The 16,954-nt window shown below is 39.0% G+C and overlaps 1 protein-coding gene across 2 annotated transcripts in view; it reads left to right on the top strand.

Annotated features, from left to right (window-relative positions):
- The window catches only part of REPS2 (RALBP1 associated Eps domain containing 2), a 252,936-nt gene that overhangs the window by 126,013 nt on the left and 109,969 nt on the right, over positions 1-16,954 (top strand). For both annotated transcript variants that reach the window (XM_061408068.1, XM_061408067.1), the window contains exons 9-10: positions 10,686-10,780; positions 16,690-16,759. In XM_061408068.1, coding sequence (XP_061264052.1) covers positions 10,686-10,780; positions 16,690-16,759 — 165 coding nt within the window. The remainder of the gene's footprint in view (positions 1-10,685; positions 10,781-16,689; positions 16,760-16,954) is intronic.

The following is a 16,954-nucleotide window of genomic DNA, read 5'->3' as shown; positions in this document are numbered from 1 at the left end:
CCTATTGTAAACAGTGCTGTGATGAACATTGGGGTACACATGTCCCTTTCAATTCTGGTTTCCTTGGAGTGTATGTCTAGCAGTGGGATTGCTGGGTCTTATGGCAGTTCTATTTCCAGTTTTTTAAGGAATCTCCACACTGTTCTCCATAGTGGCTGTACTAGTCTGCATTCCCACCAACAGTGTAAGAGGGTTCCTTATTCTCCGCACCCTCTCCAGCATTTATTGTTTGTAGACTTTTCGATAGCAGCCATTCTGACCGGCGTGAGATGGTACCTCATTGTGGTTTTGATTTGCATTTCTCTGATAATGAGTGATGTTGAGCATCTTTTCATGTGTTTGTTAGCCACCTGTATGGCTTCTTTGGAGAAATGTCTATTTAGTTCTTTGGCCCATTTTTTGATTGGGTCATTTATTTTTCTGGAAGTGAGCTGCAGGAGTTGCTTGTATATTTTTGAGATTAATTTTTTGTCCATTGCTTCATTTGCTATTACTTTCTCCCATTCTGAAGGCTGTCTTTTCTCCTTGCTTATAGTTTCCTTCGTTGTACAAAAGCTTTTAAGTTTAATTAGGTCCCAGTTGTTTATTTTTGGTTTTATTTCCATTACTCTGGGAGGTGAGTCATAGAGGATCCTGCTATGATTTATGTTGGAGAGGGTTTTGCCTATGTTTTCCTCTAGGAGTTTTATAGTTTTTGGTCTTACATTTAGATCTTTAATCTATTTTGAGTTTATTTTTGTGTATGGTGTTAGAAAGTGTTCTAGTTTCATCCTTTTACAAGTGGTTGACCAGTTTTCCCAGCATCACTTGTTTAAGAGATTGTCTTTTCTCCATTATATATTATTGCCTCCTTTGTCAAAGATAAGGTATCCATAGGTGTGTGGATTTATCTCTGGGCTTTCTATTTTGTTCCGTTGATCTACATTTCTGTCTTTGTGCCAGTACCACACTGTCTTTGTAGCTATACTACAAAACATCACTGACTGATTCTTTGTAGTATAGCCTGAAGTTGGGCAGGTTGATTCCTCCAGTTCCATTCTTCTTTCTCAAGATTGATTTGGCTATTCAAGGTTTTTTGTATTTCCATACAAATTGTGAAATTATTTGTTCTAGTTCTCTGAAAAAAACTGTTGGTAGCTTGATAGGGACTGCATTGAATCTATAGATTGCTTTGGGTAGTATACTCATTTTCACTATATTGATTCTTCTGATCCATGAACATGGTATATTTCTCCATCTATTTGTGTCATCTTTGATTTCTTTCATCAGTGTTTTATAGTTTTCTATGTATAGGTCTTTTGTTTCTTTAGGTAGATTTATTCCTAAGTATTTTATTCTTTTCATTGCAATGGTGAATGGAATTGTTTCCTTAATTTCTCTTTCTGTTTTCTCATTGTTGGTATATAGGAATGCAAGGGATTTCTGTGTGTTAATTTTTTATCCTGCAACTTTACTATATTCATTGATCAGCTCTAGTAATTTTCTGGTGGAGTCTTTAGAGTTTTCTATGTAGAGGATCATGTCATCTGCAAACAGTGAGAATTTGACTTCTTCTTTTCCAATCCTTTTATTTCTTTTGCTTCTCTGATTGCTGTGGCTAAAACTTCCAAAACTGTGTTGAATAGTAGTAGTGAGAGTGGGCACCCTTGTCTTGTTCCTGATTTTAGGGGAAATGCTTTCAATTTTTCACCATTGGGTATAATGTTTGCTGTGGGTTTGTGATATATGGCTTTTATTATGTTGAGGTATGTTCCTTCTATGCCTGCTTTCTGGAGGGTTTTTTTTTTTTTAATCATAAATGGATGTTGAATTTTGTCAAAGGCTTTCTCTGCATCTTTTGAGGTAATCATATGGCTTTTATTTTTCAATTTGTTAATGTGTATCACATTGATTGATTTGCGAATATTGAAGAATCCTTGCATCCCTGGGATAAAGCCCACTTGGTCATGATGTATGATCTTTTTAATATGTTGTTGGATTCTGTTTGCTAGAATTTTGTTAAGGATTTTTGCATCTATGTTCATCAGTGATATTGGCCTGTAGTTTTCTTTTTTTGTGGCACCTTTGTCTGGTTTTTATAAAGAAAGCTGAGTGTCAAAGAATTGATGCTTTTGAACTGTGGTGTTGGAGAAGACTCTTCAGAGTCCCTTGTACTGCAAGGAAATCCAACCAGTCCATCCTAAAGGAGATCAGTCCTGGGTGTTCATTGGAAGGACTGATGTTGAGGCTGAAACTCCAATACTTTGGCCACCTGATGCGAAGAGCTGAGTCATTGGAAAAGACCCTGATGCTGGGAAAGATTGAGGGCAGGAGGAGAAGGGTTTGACAGAGGTTGATATGGTTGGATGGCATCATCGACTTGATGGACATGGGTTTGGGTAGACTCCTGGAATTGGTGATGGACGGGGAGGCCTGGCGTACTGTGTGGTTCATGGGGTCACAAAGAGTAGGACACGACTGAGTGACTGAACTGAACTGAACTGTCTGGTTTTGTTATTAGGGTTATGGTGGTCTCATAGAATGAGTTTGAAAGTTTGCCTTCCTCTGCAGTTTTATGGAAGAGTTTGAGTAGGATAGGTGTTAGCTCTTCTCTAAATTTTTGGTAGAATTCAGCTATGAAGCCATCTGGTCCTGGGCTTTTGTTTTTTGGAAGATTTCTGATTACAGTTTCGATTTCTGTGCTTGTGATAGATCTGTTAAGATTTTCTATTTCTTCCTGGTTCAGTTTTGGAAAGTTACACTTTTCTAAGAATTTGTCCATTTCTTCCAAGTTGTCCATTTTATTGGCATATAGTTGTTGATAGTAGTCTCTTATGATCCTTTGTATTTCTGTGTTGTCTGTTGTGATGTTTCCATTTTCATTTCTAATTTTGTTCATTTGATTCTTCTCCCTTGTTTTCTTGATGAGTCTGGCTAATGGTTTGTTTATTTGTCTTCTCAAAGAACCAGCTTTTAGCTTTGTTGATTTTGGCTATGGTCTCCTTGTTTCTTTTGCATTTATTTCTGCCCTAATTTTTATAATTTCTTTCCTTCTACTAACCCTGGGGTGCTTCATTTCTTCTTTTTCTAGTTGCATTAGGTGTAAAGTTAGGTAATTTATTTGATTTCTCTCCTGTTTCTTGGGTAGGCTTGTATTGCTATGAACCTTGCCCTTAGCACTGCTTTTACTGAATCCCATAGGTTTTGGGTTGTTCTGTTTTCATTTTCATTCATTTGTACACATATTTTGATTTCTTTTTTGATTTCTTCTGTGATTTGTTGGTTATTCAGAAATGTGTTGTTTAGCCTCCATATGTTTATATTTTTAATAGTTTTTTTTCCTGTAGTTGACATCTCATCTTACCACATTGTGATCAGAAAAGATGCTTGAGATGATTTCAGTTTTTTTTGAATTTACCAAGGCTAGATTTATGGTCCAGGATGTGATCTGTCCTGAAGAAGGTTCTGTGTGCACTTGAGAAAAAGGTGAAATTCATTGTTTTGGGGTGAAATGTCCTGTAGATATCAATCAGGTCTAACAGTCCATCATATCATTTAAAGTTTGTGTTTCCTTGTTAATTTTCTGTTTAGTTGATCTATCCATAGGTGTGAGTGGGGTATTAAAATCTCCCACTATTATTGTGTTACTGTTAATTTCCCCTTTCATACTTGTTAGCATTTGCCTTACATACTGCAGTGCTCTTATGTTGGGTGTATATATATTTATAATTGTTATATGTTCTTCTTGGTTTGATCCTTTGATCATTATGTAGTGTTCTTCTTTGTCTCTTTTCATGGCCTTTATATCAAAATCTATTTTATTTGATATGAGTATTGCTACTTCTGCTTTCTTTTGGTCTCCATTTGCATGAAATATCTTTTTCCAGCCCTTCACTTTCAGTCTGTATGTGTCCCTAAGTTTGAGGTGGGTCTCTTGTAGACAGCATATATAGGGGTCTTATTTTTGTATCCATTCAGCCAGTCTTTGTCTTTTGGTTGGGGCATTCAACCCATTTACATTTAAGGTAATTATTGATGAATATGATCCTGTTGCCATTTACTTTGTTGTTTTGAGTTTGAGTTTATAAACCTTTTCTGTGTTTCCTATCTAGAGAAGATCCTTTAGCATTTGTTGAAGAGTTGGTTTAGTGGTGCAGAATTCTCTCAGCTTTTGCTTGTCTGTAAAGCTTTTGATTTCTCCTTGATATTTGAATGAGATCCTTGCTGGGTACAGTAATCTGAGTTGTAGGTTTTTCTCTTTCATCACTTTAAGTATGTCCTACCATTCCCTTCTGGCTTGAAGAGTTTCTGTTGAAAGATCAGCTGTTATCCTTATGGGGATACCCTTGTGAGTTATTTGTTGTTTTTCCATTGCTGCTTTTAATATTTGTTCTTTGTGTTTGATCTTCATTAATTTGATTAATATATGTCTTGGGGTGTTTTGCCTTGGGTTTATCCTGTTTGGGACTCTCTGGGTTTCTTGGACTTGGGTGGCTATTTCCTTCCCCATTTTAGGGAAGTTTTCAATTATTATCTCCTCAAGTATTTTCTCATGGCCTTTCTTTTTGTCTTCTTCTTGATAGAAGAAGGAGGAGGGAGATAGAGGTGACCAGGAGGAGAAGAGGTTGAATCAAAAGGGGAGAGAGCAGTCTAGCCAGTAATCAATGCCCTGTTTGTGCTCCACAGTCTGGAATACTCAGAGAGGTTCATGGAGTTCCACAGAGAAGAGAAGAGGGTGGAAGGAGATAGAGGTGACCAGAAGGAGATAGAGGTGACCAGGAGGAGAGGAGGGGGAGTCAAAAGGAGAGAGACCAGTCTAGCCTGTGATCAGTTCCCTAAGTGTTCTCCACAGCCCAGACTACCCAAAGAGATTCACAGAGTTGGGTAGAGAAGAGAAGAGGGAGGGAGGAGATAGAGGTGACCTGGGGGAGAAAAAGGAGAGTCAAAAGGGAAAAGAGCAATCAAGCCAGTAATCACACTCCTGAGTAAAAATGGGTACTGAAGATTGGATTCTTAAAGGTACAGAATTGATAACAAATACCAAAAAGCAAAGATTAAAAATCTAGAGTAGAGGATAGACTCAAAAATACAGTATTAAAAAAAATTGCAAAAGTTATAAAAAATATTAAATTTGCTTTAAAATAGTCTTTTTTTTTGCAAGGTAATAGGTTTTAAAAATGAAAATGAAAGGAATAATAAAGAACTTAAAACTAAAAAAATTTTTAAAATTAAAAATGATAATAGTAAAATATATCTACGAATTTCTCTGGAGCTGTTGAGGGCAGTGTGGGGTCAGTTCAGTTTCACATAGTTCCTTGTTCCAGCTTATACTTCTTCTCAAGGTCTATAGATCCCTTCCAATGTAGCCAGTGCTAACTACAGGGTTTTAATATGTTGCACCTGTCACTTACAAAGCAGTTCCCTCTTCTTTGTTTATTTTGTCTTCCTCTGTTTGCAAGTCTCTTCAGTATCTCACTTCCGCCCTGACACAAGGGGGCAAAGGTGGTCATTTATTTAGGCTCACTTGTTCATTTGTGCTGTGGGGAGGGAGGAACACTGCAAGCAAATATCACTGGCATGTGTGGGGAGTACTCACAGTGGCTGGGCCACACTGGGTTTGCCCCTGCTCTCGGCATGTGTGCTTTCCTGGTCTACACTACTGAGGCTCCAGGTTGCTCTGCAGGTGAACTATCTAAGGCGGGCCCTGTGTTGTGTTCACTTCCCAGGTCTAAGCCGCTCAGGTTCAGGTTCTTGGGTACTCCACAAAGGCACAGACTGGTTGGGCCTGCATTTTGTGCCCTTCCCAGGTCTGAGCAGCTCAGGCGACCAGGCGCTTGGCGAGTGCACTCTCCCCAGGTGGGGCGGTGCATCTTATCACCTCCACGGTCCTGGCTGGTCAGTTTCCCAGTGCTCAGTGGGAGTGCTGTCTCAGGTGTGCCGTGCGTCTCCTCTGGGGAGCTGATCTCTGGCGGATGTCAACTGTCCAGGATCCCAGGTAGACTTGGTTAGCAACTGGGAACCTGCTCGCAGTTTGATAGAGGATGCTGTCTCTGGGGCCGAGTTTGCCCCTTTCCTTCCAGCTCTGGCTGGCACCTGCCTGCCTCCCTGTCTCTGGCGGGGATGGGCCAGTCCACTGCCGGCTAGCTCTCCTCTGGTATTTGCTCAGTTCTTTGTTTTGTGAGTGGCCTGGCAGTGCCTTAGGTTAGAGCTTTTTGTGGGAAAGTTCTCTCTCTCTCTTTCCTCTTTTTTTTCCTTCTTTCCTTCTCTCTCTCTGGCTATCCCACAGTTTGGGTTGCTATCTCATGTTAGCTGCCTCAGATTGCCCTCAGGGCATTCAGGACCAGTCCTTACCCTAAGCACTGCAGCCCATGCCTGCCTGTTCAGCCCCCACTTGCTGGTGGCAGACGCAAGCATGTGGGCTACTTCTCCACTGGAACTTGCAGTTAGGCGCTTAATCTGTGGGTTTTATTTATTTTTTCCTCCCAGTTACGTTGCCCTCTGGTCTTCCCTGGTGGCTCAGAGGTTAAAGCATCTGCCTGTAACGCGGGAGACCCGGGTTTGATCCCTGGGTCAGGAAAATCCCCTGGAGAAGGAAATGGCAACCCACTCCAGTACTCTTGCCTGGAGAATCCCATGGATGGAGGAGCCTGGTAGGCTATAGTCCATAGGGTCTCAAACAGTCAGACACGACTGAGCAACTTCACTTTAGCGACTTCACTTTATGTTGCCCTCTGAGATTCCAAAACTCCCCACAGACCCACCAGTGAGAGGGTTTCCTGGTGTTTGGAAACTTCTGTTTTACGACTCCCTCCTTGGGATGGGTATCCATCCCTAACTTTTTTGTCTCTCTTTTTATCTTTTATATTTTGTCCTACCTCGTTTCGAAGACAATGGGCTGCCTTTCTGGGTGCCTGGTGTCCTCCGCCAGCATTCAGAAGTTGTTTTGTGGAATTTGCTCAGCGTTCGAATGATCTTTCGATGAATTTGTGGGGGAGAAAGTGGTCTCCCCGTCCTATTCCTCCATCTTCCATTTTGGGGTTTTGATGAATGTGGTTTCCTTGTTTTTATGTGATGTGGCCATGGAACCTAGGCCACGTGTCATGACTCCTTGTTTGAACCCTGCTGCCGCACACCAATTTGTTTGTGACCTTTTATGGAGCATGCATTTATATAGAAAAAATGGAAGAATCTATCACATACCCTTCAATTAAATAAAAATTGCCCATCATTTCCAGTTTGTGGTATTAATCTTAAATAATAATTATATAGTTCTAGCAAAAATCATGAGAGACCTCATAAAACCCCATCAAACATAGTGATAGTAAAAGGTTTAGTAGTTAACTTTTAAATGGTTTATCACCCTTGTTTATTTTTGTATTTGATTCAAGAAAATGGCCAGAAGTATTGAGGTCTTCTCTATGCTTTTAGACTTTGAAAAATATGACTGGTCCTATTCATTTTGAGGGTTCATTTTTATGAGACCAAATTTAAATTTTTAAAAAACTTAGCTCTTGTTTCAAAAGAGCTAATCAGATTGATCTCTATTTGGTCTTGAAAACAAATTAATCCAGTCTTCAATAACATTGGTGAAGAGTGTAAATTTGGTTGATACCATTGTGCATTCATAAATATATAAACTTGTTTTCAATAAAGTAATGAAACAAGAACTGTTGTATCTCATTCCCCCCATCTGCCAACAGTGAAAATTAACAGGCAGAATTGGAAGGAGACTTTGGATTATTTGGTGGCTTACTTATGGGTTTTTGGATATTTTTATGTCTAGGTGACTGGGTGGATTTTGGTATAGATTTTTAGCCTATAATTTGTCAAAAGTACTTACTGGTTATGTCCTATGTCAGAGGCACTGTGTTATTCTCTGTGGTCAGAGTGCTATATACAAGAGAGTTCTTACCATCATAGGACTTAGAGACAGTTGGAGAATGGATGACTTTAGGGAGGACTTCCTTAAATGTTTGCACTTAAATGTGAAGGGTGAGCTAAGGGCACTGCAGGTGAAGAAGGGGGAAGACTGGGCTCTGGGCACAGGGGACAGCAGGTATGCTCCAGTGTCCCTCTCTGATAGGGAGTTTGGAGCGGGGAGTCATGTGAATTTCAGGTCATGGTGGCTGGAGTGCAGAGAGCCAGACCCTGAGGATATGGCTATAGAGGAAGCTGGGGAATAGATCATGGGCAATGATGATGTGTTTGAAGCAGGGAAGGGACACAATCAGATTTGCTGTTTGAGACGGTCATGCTGATTGCTGAACTGAGAGCAGGTTTTGAGGATGAAGGGTGGAAACTGAAGAGCGGATCATGGTAGAGTGGATCACAGCCATGGGAGGCTGGCACTGGGAAGTGACAGTGGAGGAGGAGACATGAGGACTTGCAGGAGAGAGATTTAGCAGTGAATGCATGGCCTTGGTAGTTTTTGAAAGTGTTAGCTTTCTACGAAGCTTGACTCTTTGATAAGGCATCAGTGTGTAATTGTAGCCAGGTCACTGGTCAGCTAGAAAGAGAAATCTTATCTTGGTTAAAACTCCTCTTGGGGCTGGATTGAGGGACGGTACAAACTTGGAAACATGTTTTGCTGAGGTTTGTTTGTTTTTTCTTTTTTTACCAAGGAAAGGGTGAGACGACTTGGTATAGTCAGAAAAATCACTGGGGCTCAAGATTTGTCCCACCTGCTATCAGTGAAACGCAGACCAGAGGAAGCAGGGGAACAATCTAAGGTGCTTGTGCTCAGCTGCATGTGGCAGCTCTTTCTTAGTGGGCACTACTTTACCAGGAGGGAAGTTGGCATTTCAAACCCTGGTGCTGATGGGAGGGTGAGAAAGGATTAAAAATAACACCAGTCCATGTTTTAACATTTGATTAACAATATTTTAAAAAATATGCCATTAAAATTTTGATTTCTTAATAGCTGGTCTTGACAAACTTGATTTGTAGCTTCTGTTTACTGTCTACCCCAGTCTGCCTTTCCTCTTTGGAATATTGACAATTTCCTTAGCTGTTGAGACATTTCTTTTTTACTTACTTTGTGACAAAAGTGGTGAAACAGGATCTGCTTCTAAGAAATAGTGTGAGTGTTCAGTGTTAGCTTACTAGGTAGCATGATTTTTCTTATGCTGATCCACTCATCTACATGGCAAACAACTGCTGTCTCTGCACTTACTATGTTGGAATACACCCATAATGTGATTCTTATTTCATTGTTATAAATCAGTAAGAACTTGTGCTCTTACTTTTGTTATTCCTGCTAATCAAAAGAAATGAGTAGTTCATAAAATTTTCTTCAGCACACAGCATTGTAAGATCTTGTCTATTTACTTCCAATAGTAATAGCTAAAATGCAGTATTTCCTCAGTTAATGTTTATGGTACGCAAACTATCACCATAGTTCAGTTCAGTTCAGTTCAGTCAGTTCAGTCGCTCAGTCATGTCCGACTTTTTGCGACCCCATGAATCGCAGCACGCCAGGCCTCCCTGTCCATCACCAACTCCTGGAATTTGCCCAAACTCATGTCCATCGAGTTGGTGATGCGATCCAGCTGTCTCATCCTCTGTCGTCCCCTTCTCCTCCTGCCCCCAATCCCTCCCAGCATCAGGGTCTTTTCCAATGAGTCAACTCTTCGCATGAGGTGGCCAAAATATTGGAGTTTCAGCTTCAACATCAGTCCTTCCAATGAACACCCAGGACTGATCTCCTTTAGGATGGACTGGTTGGATCTCCTTGCAGCCCAGGGAACTCTCAAGAGTCTTGTCCAAGACCACAGTTCAAAAGCATCAATTCTTTGGCACTCAGCCTTCTTCACAGTCCAACTCTCACATCCATACATGACCACTGGAAAAACCATAGCCTTGACTAGATGGACCTTTGTTGGCAAAGTAATGTCTCTGCTTTTGAATATGCTGTCTAGGTTGGTCATAACTTTCCTTCCAAGGAGTAAGCGTCTTTTAATTTCATGGCTGCAGTCACCATCTGCAGTGATTTTGGAGCCCCAAAAAATAAAGTCTGACACTGTTTCCACTGCTTCCCCATCTGTTTCCCATGAAGTGATGGGACCAGATGCCATGATCTTCATTTTCTGAATGTTGAGCTTTAAGCCAACTTTTTCACTCTCCTCTTTCACTTTCGTCAAGAGGCTTTTTAGTTCCTCTTCACTTTCTGCCATAAGGGTGGTGTCATCTGCTTATCTGAGGTTATTGATATTTCTCCCAGCAATCTTGATTCCAGCTTGTGCTTCTTCCAGCCCAGCGTTTCTCATGATGTACTCTGCATATAGTTACTGCCATTTAAATATGTTGCTAGTATCATAGTTAAAATGGAAGTATTGTGATACTGATGGTTAAGGTGGAAAATGACTTCTGTGTTCTTAATATAACTTGAAATGCTGACAGCATGGACTCTCCAGCAGGACTGCTGGCAGTTGAAGTTCCTGTTCTTCATTTACTGGCTCTTTGACATTGACTGAAGTGCTTCACTTCACTGTTTCTTAGTTTTATTGTATGTAGAGTAGACATGGTAGAAGTACCAGCTTGTATATGTAAAAACATGAAATACTACCTCAGCGTGATGAGTGCCATCTCTAGTATAGGAGCTGGCTGATTTTGTTGTTCTATTTATGAAGCACAGAAAAGCTGCAAGGAAACAATGATCACTATGACTAAAGTATATATTCTTATGTATTCTTTTTATTTCTTTTTAGCCTTTCCTAAGCCCAAGTGGGAGTGTGCGTTATTTGATTCTTATTCTGAGTCAATACCAGCAAACCAACAACCCCGTGATTTGAATCGGATGGAGGTAAAAAATCATCATATGTTAGTAAGTAAGGATGTGTGTACACCTAAATCCGTTAGCTCATGTTCTTTACAAACTCTGGAAAATCTGCTTTCATAACGTTTTCTCTTCATACTTAGTACTTTGAAGCTCAGCATTTCAGATTTAGACACCAGATATATCTGTAATTATCTTTTTTTTTCTTTTCTCCCTAAAACTACATTTGGAGAAAAAAATCAAAGTAGCCTCTTGACCTTTTAGAGGTGAAATTTAGGTATTGCCAAACTAAGCCAAAAAAATGGAAGGCAGGTTATTTACTTTAACCAAACTTTAATTCTGAAGTAAACATTGTAAAGCTGTATTTTTAGCAGCTGAGTATTAACCAGGTATAATGAATCAGAACAGTTTTGAGAGGAAGCTTGAGAACTGTATATGAGGGCCCCAAATCACATTCAAAGCTGCCTAATTTGGATGATCCTTAAGAGAAACCTGAAGAATTCCTTCAACGATGGGCCATTGATGGGCTTAGACGTGTGCTTAGGGGTCCTTATGGTTATTGTTAATATCAGCACTATCATCACCATCACCACCATTATAATTGCCGCAATGACAACTTATGGTATCTGTTGTTCCCACCCTGAGAAAAGTCTGGAAGTATTTCATAAATGGAGGTTTGTACATAGGCTTCTATTACCATGCTCTGACGTTGCAAGATGATAGAAGTCAAAGGCAACGTCAGAGCATGGCGTTGCCTTATTTATTCTTCCCCCAGGAGGCTGTGGTGCCTGTAGTGTGCGTTGTGGATGCCATCCTCTCTGAGCCAGTCCAGCCCACTTCTGCATCATTCTCTCTGATAACATCTCTCAGCCTCTCTGCTACTCTTTTTTTGAGTTGTAGCCTCTGTGCTCCTTTGCTTAGCAGATTTCTCCTCTGGGGAAAGAGATAAAGTGATTTCAGGTGGAGTGATAGATGTGCATTCAAAGACTTTTGGCTTTTTCAATTTCTTTTTGTAGAATGTGTATGATGGTGAAGCAGACATGATTGTCAGCCACTTTTCATAGCCCCCAGTGTATTCTGGGTTGCTGGCAGTGTCTGTAGAAGTTTGTCTGTCAGGCCAGGATGCTACAACTCTTATGCAGTTTCCCTGGTTTTTATTTTTTTGTTTTATTTTTAAATAAAAAATTTTTTTTTGCTATGGGTAGCCCTGCTTGTGTAAAATTATGTTGTTGTTAGGTGATTTACTAAAAAAAATTTCTTAATTCATATTCTTTCTGGTTAAACATTTTGTTCCATCTTGCCATGGTATGAGATAGTCTTCACCTTTCCAACAGAGACAAATAATGCTGGATTTTTTTTTTTTTTTGAGAAATTAATTACTGACTCATGTTGCTTTCCCCCATGTACTCACTTCAGTTCAGTTCAGTCGCATCTGACTCTTTGTGACTCCATGCACTGCAGCACGCCAGGCCTCCCTGTCCATCACCAACTCCCGGAGTTTACCCAAACTCATGTCCATCAAGTTGGTGATGCGATCCAGCCATCTCATCCTCTGTCGTCCCCTTCTCCTCCTGCCCCCAATCCCTCCCAGCATCAGGGTCTTTTCCAATGAGTCAACTCTTCGTATGAGGTGGCCAAAGTATTGGAGTTTCAGCTTCAGCATCAGTCCTTCCAGTGAACACCCAGGACTGATCTCCTTTAGGATGGATCTCCTTGCAGTCCAAGGGACTCTCAAGAATCTTCTCCAACACCACAGTTCAAAATCATCAATTCTTCAGTGCTCAGCTTTCTTCACAGTCCAACTCTCACATCCATACATGACTACTGGTGTACTCACTTATCATCTGTCTAAAAGGAAAGGACCAAATATACAGATGGCTGTCAAATCTGGAAATGGAGATATTTTAAACACAGGAATGCATGCTTAAAGTTTATTTTATTTTTGGCTGTGCTGCATGTCTTGTGGAATCTTAGTTCCCTGACTAGGGATTGAACCCAGGCCCCTGGCAGTGAAAGCTTAGAGTCCTAACCACAGGAACACCAGGGAAGTCCTCATGCTTGGAATTTAAATAGAACTTGGTACCAGCAGCCCTGTGAGGGATGACTCCATGCAGGTGTTTGTTGTGAATGGAGCTATAGCTGATTCAGGTCTTGAGAAGTTTGCTCAGCAGTACATCTTTTTTAGAAGACAGCAGAGCTGTACCATGTACTTATTTCCATCAAGAATTAAAGAGTACAATTTCAAGTATATGTGTCTTTAGCCACGTTTCTTAGGTTATTGAATTGCTTTTTTTGTAAACAGGCTTATTGAGATATAATTCACATACCACATTCAGCTAAGGTATACAATTCAGTGGTTTTGAGCATATTGACAGTTGTGCAACTGTCATTATAGTCTAATTTTAGAACATCTTCATCACTCCAGAAAGAAAACCTGTATCCATTAGCAGTCATCTACTGTTCTCCTCTTGCCCCAGCCTCTAGTAATCACTGAGCTATTTTCTGTCTCTGGAATTTGCCTACTCTGGGCATTTCATATAAATAGAAACATATGACATGTGGTCTTTTGTGACAGGCTTCCTTCATTTAGTATAATGTTTGTTTTTTGATCTTCCAGTTTTATTGAGATATAGTTGATGTATTTGTTGTTGTTGTTCAGTCTCTAAGTCATGTCCAACTCTTTGTGACCCCATGGACTGCAGCATGCCAGGCTCTTCTGTCCTCCACTGTCTCCCAGAGTTTGCTCAGATTCACGTCCACTGAGTTGATGATGCTATCTAACCATCTCATTTTCTCCCACCCTCTTCTCTTTTGCCTTCAATCTTTCCAAGCATCAGGGTCTTTTCTAATGAGTCAGCTCTTTGCATCAGGTGGCCAAAGTATTGGAGCTTCAGCCCTTCCAATGAATATTCAGGGTTGATTTCCTTTAGGAGTGATTAGTTGGGTATCCTTGCTGTCCTAGGGACTCTCAAGAGTCTTCTCCAGCACCACAGTTCGAAAGCATCAATTCTTTAGCGCTCAGCCTTCTTTATGGTCCAACTCTCATATCCGTCCATGGCTACTGGAAAAAGCATAGCTTTGACTATATGGACCTTTGTCAGCAAAGTGATGTCTCTGGTTTTTAATATGCTCTATAGGTTTCTCATGGCTTTCCTTCCAAGGAACAACTGCCTTTGAATTTCATTGCTGTAGTCCCTGTCCACAGTGATTTTAGAGCCCAAGAAAATGAAATCTGTCACTGCTTCCATAGTTGATATATGCAACTGGATAAGTTTAAGGTGTATGGCCAAATGATTTGATTTATGCACATTTTGAAATGATTACCACAATAACTTTAGTGAATATCCATCATCTCACATAGACACCATTAAAGAATTAGGAAAAAATAGTTTTTTCTTGTGATGAGATCACTTTGTATAATATTTTAAAGTTCATTCACAGTGTAGCATGTATCAGTGCTTTATTCCTTTTCATTGATGAATAATATTCCATTTTATGGATAGAACACATTTTTTTTATCCATTTTTCAGCTGATGGAAATTTGAGTTGCTTCCACTTTGGGGCTGTTAGAAAAAATGCTGCTGTGAATATCCATGTACAAGTTTTTGTGTACACACATGTTTTCACTTCTCTTGAGTATAAACTGAGGAGTGAATTGATTGGATCACATTATACCTTGTGTTATACTTTTTGAGGAACTAGCAAAATACTTTCCAAAGCAGCTATACCATTTTACATTCCTCTACCAGCAATGTATGAGGGGTCCAATTTCCCCATATCCTTGTTAACTTTGGTTACTCTCTCTCTTTGATTTTAGCCATCCTAGTGGGAATAAAGTAGTATCTCACTGTGGTTTTTATTTGAATTAATGACTACGGATATTAAACATCTTTTTGTGTGCTTATTAGCCATTTGTGTGTCTTCTTTGGTGAAATATATCTTCCTATCTCTTGTCCATTTATAAACTGGGTTGTTTATTATTGAGTTTTAAGTGTTCTTTATATATTCCGGATGTAAGTTTCTTATTAGATACATAATTTGCAAGTATTTTTCTTTGTTTTTCTCCTCTTTCTTGATAGTATCCGTTGTAGCACAAATGATTTTTATTTTGATGAAGTAGAATTTATCTAATTTTTTTCTTTTTTTACTTGTGCTTTTGGTGTCATGTCTAAGAAACCATTGCCTAATACAAAATCATGAAGATTGATTCCTATGTTTTCTTCTAAGTGTTTTATAATTTTAGGTCTTACATTTAGGTTTGTGATCCATTTTAAGTTAATTTTTATATAGATTGTGAAGAAGAGGTTCAACTTCATTCTTTTGTATATGGATATCAAGTTGTCTCAGCATCATTTATTGAATAGACAATTTCTCCCCTACTCAATTGTTTTGTACCCTTGTTGAAAATCAGTTGACCACAAATGTAAGGGTTTATTTATGGATTCTCAATTCAGTTCCATTGATCTATATGTCTGTTATTATGTGAGTACTATACTGTCTTGATTCCTGTTAGTTTTTGCTAAGTTGTTCTTTTTCAAGAATATTTTTGCTATTTTGGGTCCCTTGCATTTTTATATGAAATTTAGGGCCAGCTGGTCAAATTCTGCAAAAAAAAAAAAAAAAAAAAGAAAGATTGCTTCAATTCTGTAAATGAATTTTGGGAGTATCACCGTTTTAACAGTATTCAGTCTTTTGACCCATGAACACAGAATGTCTTTCCATTTATTTAGATTTTTAAAATGTCTTTAAGTGGTGTTCTTTTGGATTTCTTTTTATCTATTTTTTTCTACTCCTAAATTATTTTATTTCGTTAAGGATCTGGTTTATAATCCAGCTGGGACAAGAAAATGAAAGAAGGGCACGGTTGAGATACATTTGGTTGAGACACATTCTGTGTTCTAAATTATGTCTGGAGGCTTCATTGTGATGCCAAGAATGACTTGTCTGAGCATTCTTAAACCCTAGATCAGATTACCACCAGGCAGTATTGTAACTCCATTCTTTGAAACAGTTTGAAAACAGAAGTATTGCTTACCTCTCTTGGGCTGTTCTGATTCTGAGAGGTAAACCAATTAACTTTTGGGAGCACCAGATAACTCCAGGAATTTACCCTACTTTAAGTTTTAGAATTTATCTTTATTTGATTCTTTGAATATATTTAAAATAAAAAGAATACCAAAAGGCTTATAGTGACAAGTCTTCCTCTTATCCCTATCTGCATCTACCCAGTCACCCTTAAAAAATTTATATATCTTTCTAGAATTTGTTTATATATATACCAAATATGAATATATTATCCTTTAATCTTATCAGAGGACAGACTCCATGCTAATTGAGAGTTTATAAGAAATTATAGTAAGTAGGTTTTACACAGAATTTTAAACTTATCAGCACATGATCAATTTGGGTATTCATCTTAGTATAAGTGGAAATGTCTCCCTTAAATGAGTTAGCAGAAAGTTTTCTTCTGCACGCCGATAAAATTCTCTTATTTCATGACAGGGAGGCTGTTTGAATCAGGGTTGAGCACCCTCTGCGTAAGAGATTCTGGCAAATACCCACATGATGGGACTGCTTGTCAGAACCTCTTGCTGCTTGTAAGAAAATACCTAGAGCATAGGTTTGTTCTTGACTGAAGTCATGGGCAAATGCTCTACGACTCTGGCTGAATCCCATACCAGATTCAGATACAGTGTATGTTCTATACATATTCCTCAGCCTAAATCATTATGTTTTTCCTCTGTGTATATAAAATTTTTCAATGCAAATTAACTTATACCTCACTAGAAACCTAAAAAAAAAAAATTAAATGTCAAGGTTTATGGAAGACAGAAATATTGGCAAAATATACAGCTTTTAAAAACATTTTCATCATAATATGCACATCACTTCATTTTCATTCCAACCCATATTATTAATTTACTTTTCTTTCCAAGAAGCTGTCTATTAAAGACATGGCCGACTTTCCTGTCCCTACCCAAGATGTGACTGGTGATGACAAACAAGGTATGAAAAGAATGAGTTTTCTCCCTTTGGGAACATTTTCTGTGTATTTAAAAAATCTATTTCTCTTGGAATGGCTGGTTTCTAGAGTGTATGAGGACTGTTCTCAGTATATGAACACATTTGGATGGATTAAGTTGTTCAGTTGTTGTCACTGAACTATAGTTCATAAAGCAGTAATGAGCTTGAGTGTCCAAA

Source organism: Bos javanicus, chromosome X, assembly GCF_032452875.1.
Source record: "Bos javanicus breed banteng chromosome X, ARS-OSU_banteng_1.0, whole genome shotgun sequence".
Lineage (NCBI taxonomy): Eukaryota > Metazoa > Chordata > Mammalia > Artiodactyla > Bovidae > Bos > Bos javanicus.
The sequence above is the reverse complement of the archived record's forward strand: the minus strand, read 5'-3'. Positions and strand labels throughout refer to the sequence as shown.